This window comes from Electrophorus electricus, chromosome 7 (assembly GCF_013358815.1).
Source record: "Electrophorus electricus isolate fEleEle1 chromosome 7, fEleEle1.pri, whole genome shotgun sequence".
In the NCBI taxonomy this organism is placed as follows: Eukaryota; Metazoa; Chordata; class Actinopteri; order Gymnotiformes; family Gymnotidae; genus Electrophorus; species Electrophorus electricus.
The window spans coordinates 1017501-1022500 of NC_049541.1; the positions used below are offsets into that span (position 1 = coordinate 1017501).

The 5000-nt window shown below is 46.3% G+C and overlaps 1 protein-coding gene across 3 annotated transcripts in view; it reads right to left on the reverse strand.

The window, feature by feature from the left end:
• yeats2 (YEATS domain containing 2) overlaps positions 1 to 2533 on the reverse strand; it is a 25658-nt gene extending 23125 nt beyond the window's left edge. For 2 of the 3 annotated variants that reach the window (XM_035528505.1, XM_035528504.1), the window contains exons 1-2: positions 1474 to 2278; positions 1287 to 1384 (exon numbers count right to left, since the gene is read on the reverse strand). In XM_035528505.1, the coding sequence (XP_035384398.1) occupies positions 1287 to 1384; positions 1474 to 1633 (258 nt within the window). In that variant the 5' untranslated portion in view covers positions 1634 to 2278. The other variant, XM_035528506.1, reaches the window with a different exon arrangement.
• Positions 2534 to 5000: the final 2467 nt, after the last annotated feature.

Below are 5000 nucleotides of genomic sequence, written 5' to 3' on the forward strand. Positions count from 1 at the left end.
ACACCCACACACACCCTACACACACACACACCTCACCAAGCACAACCTTCTGATTACTAGTCCAGTACCTGAACCACTGAGACACCACACACACACACACCACACCACACACATGTAACACAAACCACACTACACCCAACACACACCCTACACCTCACCATGCACAACCTTCTGATTACTAATCTATTACCTGAACCACTGAGACACCACACACATGTAACACAAACCACACTACACCCAACACACACCCTACACACATCCACCTCACCATGCACAACCTTCTGATTACTAGTCCAGTACCTGAACCACTGAGACACCACACACACACACACCACACACACACACACACCCAACACACACTCAACACCATACACACATCCGCCTCATCATGCACAACCTTCTGATTACTAGTCCAGTACCTGAACCACTGAGACACCACACACACACACACACACACACACACACCACACCCAACACACACTCAACACCATACACACATCCGCATCATGCACAACCTTCTGATGACTAGTCCAATACCTGAACCACTGAGCTACCACACACATGTAACACACACCACACGCTACACACACCACACCACACACATCCTGAACCACTGAGACACTACTGAGACACCACTGTCACCATACACACACCACACACACATCCTGAACCACTGAGACACTACTGAGACACCACTGTCACCATACACACACCACACGCTACACACACCACACACACCCTACACACATCCTGAACCACTGAGACACTACTGTCCCCGTTACTGATTGTGTGCTGCTTAGACAACTGATGCCATTTTGAGTATCCTGATTATTAACTTCACACGTTATCATCGTGGAAGATGGTCCCCCATGTCTTACATGTTAACAGTCCCACAGGATCTCACACACACACTGCATATGACAACATATGAATACATTTGAATGTAGTTTCGAGAATTTGCATGTCTTTAACTACACACTGCTTGAACTACATCAAAGTTATTGATAGATTTGATATTTTAAAATAAACTCAATATAAAAAGGCCAATGTTGCGATTAAGCATGTGAGAACAGAGAGACAGCTGAGAGGTGATGTGAAGCTCAACTGAGGTCCTCCACATTACAACACAGTTTTAATATTTAATGGCTGTAAACAAGCCTGGTTGGCTCTGGAGTCACCCCGTGTGACGGCATCGCGTACATCCTGAACACGGGGTGCTGTGGGTGTGTTCTCCACCATGCCAGACCACCACGGCAGGCTGACGGGTAACGGGGCAGGGGCGTTACCTGGCCAATCGCCTCAATCTCATGCTCTTTATTCTTCATCTCGAGACCAAACTGTTCCTTGATGATGGCTTCGATCTTCTGCACCGTCGCCACACGCGCTGAGAGACCCAGACAGACAGCACAGGTCAACTCGACATCATGTCCGATAAAGAAAGCAGGGAGACATAAGAGCGATATTCGCACGCACCGCTCTGCTCGCTTCTTCGGCTCCTTTTGTTCCCCTGCACCTGCGCGATGTCCTCGTAGTCCGGGTCTTTATCCTCGATCTTCCGTTTCACCCCCGACATATCGGTCAACCTACAAGGGCTCAACTTAGCAGGTGCAAAGCCAAAAAAATCAGTTGCCATGTCAGTTCATCCTGGCACTTTCTATACGTGTGTGGATGCGAATAAACTAACGCGCGACTTATTGATTGAGTGATTGTGCTGAAAAAGCGCTTGAATGAGTTTGTGAGGAAATCTGTAGTTATTACAGCGACCCCGCAAATCGAGCGTGCATATGAGCAGTTATGAGCGGTTACGAGCGTGCATATCTGCTTACTAAGGTTCGCTAAGGGAACAACTTACTTTACCAGGAAAACTGCACGCGAACTACGTGAAAACAAGCAAATCGCGCAATAAACGCAACCAGACGTGATCGTTCAGTACTTTTCTTCTAATATCTCTTATTTGACATTAGGCCAAACTGGACGTTTACTTCACGTTTAATAAACGGGCTAGCAAAGCGGTTAGCCTCGGGTGTCCAACACAGCACGTGAGCATACATAACGTGCACGAGGTGGGCAGGAAAGCTCGGTGAAGCGCGAGGCCTAGCTTAGCAACTGGTTAGCTTTCAACTAAAATAGCAAGACTCCAGTGTGCAAGAAAAGCCAAACTATCCGCCGCGCAACGACAGAATGCAGATTTTATGCGCCGTTTTGTGTATTTTTGGTCTGTTTGTAATGCAAAATTGCACTGAGAGCTCGAGCACTGCGAACAACGACAAACCGCTGAACATACCTGCCGCACCACGCGGAAACGCAAACAAACGCGTAGAAAGTTACTGTGCGGCTCACAGGGCACAGAGTCGTAAAGCGTCTGTCATTTCTCCAGACAGCGCGCGTCTCTAGACTGTGGCCTCGCGGTAAAACGTGTGCTGTTTAGCAGTAGTGAGGTGTGCAGTGACGGGCGTTGCAGCCCAAGCTAACAGCAGACATGCAGACACGCACTCGCAGAACTAGGCCCTGCACCCCCGGGACGTGGCCAGCAGGTGGGGCTAAAGCGCACTCGCAGAACTAGGCCCTGCACCCCCGGGACGTGGCCAGCAGGTGGGGCTAAAGCGCACTCGCAGAACTAGGCCCTGCACCTCCGGGACGTGGCCAGCAGGTGGGGCTAAAGCGCACTGGCAGAACTAGGCCCTGCACCCCCGGGACGTGGCCAGCAGGTGGGGCTAAAGCGCACTGGCAGAACTAGGCCCTGCACCTCCGGGACGTTGCCAGCGTGGCAGCGCAGCGCTGTACTCAAACCATGCCGCGTCAGTCATCCAGATGATCACATAAGAAAGACACGTTTTAATTATTAACCTGTTCATTCTCACTGCACACGATGATGTAAAGAGAAACCTAACAAAAGATATAGATGACAAGGCGAACCTTTTTTAAAGCGTATTTTATAAGAATTAAATACATACTGATGTTATTTGAGTGTATGGAACATGATAAACCAGTTGAGATAACTTTAGCCTAAAAGGCCACATCATCTGCGTTTTACAGTATATCAGAAACATCACCTGTGTCCGCATTTCTGAAACAAAGATGACTGCTAGTGACAGAAGTGCCCTCATGGGAAAGTTGCCAGGAAGGAACACAGAGATGCGACAGGATATCAGGAACCGTTAATACTCTGGCGCCACACACACACAGACAGGCAGTTCTTACAGTTACATGCAAATATAATCACTTTTTTTTTTATTGTAAACAGCACCTGCTGTATGTAAATGACAGGATGCTTTGCCATTCCCGAGGTGCTTCTCAACTGCCATTGGCAAGCACACGCATGCACTCAGGGTGTACTTTCAACATCCTTGAACGTCCATCATTTTAATTGAACACACAGGGACAACCATGGCGGTCATGAAAAAATACAACAAAAAAAAAAGTTTTATTTTAATGCATTTTTAATTTGAATGTACAGGGACTGCAGATAGTAAATGTTAACATGATATGAGGAGAGTTCTGGTCTTCATGTCAGCAGCCTCCAGGTTGTCTCTTGGCCATTATCTCGTTCCTGCTGGGTACCTGATGACTGGCAGGCTACATGTGTCCATGGCTCTGATCTTGTTCAAGTTCAGCCATGCCTTGAGGACCTTCCTTACCTGTGGAGGTGCTCGGATGTCCCATCCTGGGAAAACTAAGCTCTTTGTCGTTGTCCTCTGGGTTTTGTGGTTGTTCAGTTCCATCTGTCCCGATCAAATTTCTTCTCTTTACCATCAGCCAAGCAGACTTTCCCAGCCTCAAAGACATTCCCATGTCCATGCTGTAGATCCTGTTCGATCACACAGGAACCACGAGACAGGAAGCAGAAAGACGGTACCATCCCGATACATCCACAGATTATGCAGGTCCTTAGGAAACCGAGCAATGGGAGAAATAAGATCAAAGCTCGGAAGAGGACCAGAGAAGGTCTGCAAAGTGTAAGATCTTCTGTCCACAGTGAGACATGAAACAACCACGAATATATCCAAGCAATGTCCCCCAAGGATGAGGTTAGGGTTACGTCAGGGGTGGCTGACAGAAGATGATCCTACCAATGTCTGGTGAAGGTAGGACTAAAGGATAGCACAGAGGCACTAATCATGGCAGAAGAAGATCAAATACTGAGCACTAGCTTGATTGAAGGAGGGTGTGTCACACCAGAGCCCCGAGACGTAGCCTGGACAAAGGATCCTCAGAGACGAGTTCAGAAGACAAGACGTGGAAGCAAGGCTGCGGTAGGAACCCAGAAGGAACCCTCGTTCGTGCCTCCGTAATAAGGTCATCAGCTTTGCCATTCATTTCTCAAATGTCAGACTGATTGTCAAACCCTCAGAGAGTGAATCACCCTGTAAATCTCAATGGATTGTGGGCACAGGCATAAACAAAACCATAGATGTTGTTAAACAACAAAGTTACCGAAACGTCAGTAAAGAGCTTTCAGGTGGAAAGGTTTGGGACTTGAGGTATTGCTCCCAGAAACAATCACTCTCCCGTGACTTTGAACCCATAATCAATTGAGCACTTGCAAAAAAACCACATCAGCCATTTCCCCTTTTTGTGTAATCAGTTATTTTATTTTTTGGTTTTGTAAAACCTTTACATTAAAACTACATTAAAATGCTAAAATGTCCTTTATTTAGACATACTTAATTTGGGCATTTAAAAAATGAAACTTGGAATAATACTCTATATTATAATATACTCTACAGTATTGTTTTTCTTTTGTAGAATAAGACAGTAATTGTACCTGCATTAATCATTTACAGGGGTTTGTGGAGGTCAGATAGCAAGATATTGTAATATTGTAAACAGAAACTGGATTTTCTTATGACAATGCAAATATTTATAAGCATTTACACACAGTGTTACAGACAATTTTACTGCATTATTATAGACATCCAGACATGCAACAGGACCTTTACACCTCCGAAGAAACACATTTTTGGGGGTAATGGCAACCCATGAGAAAAGCGCAATAAAAA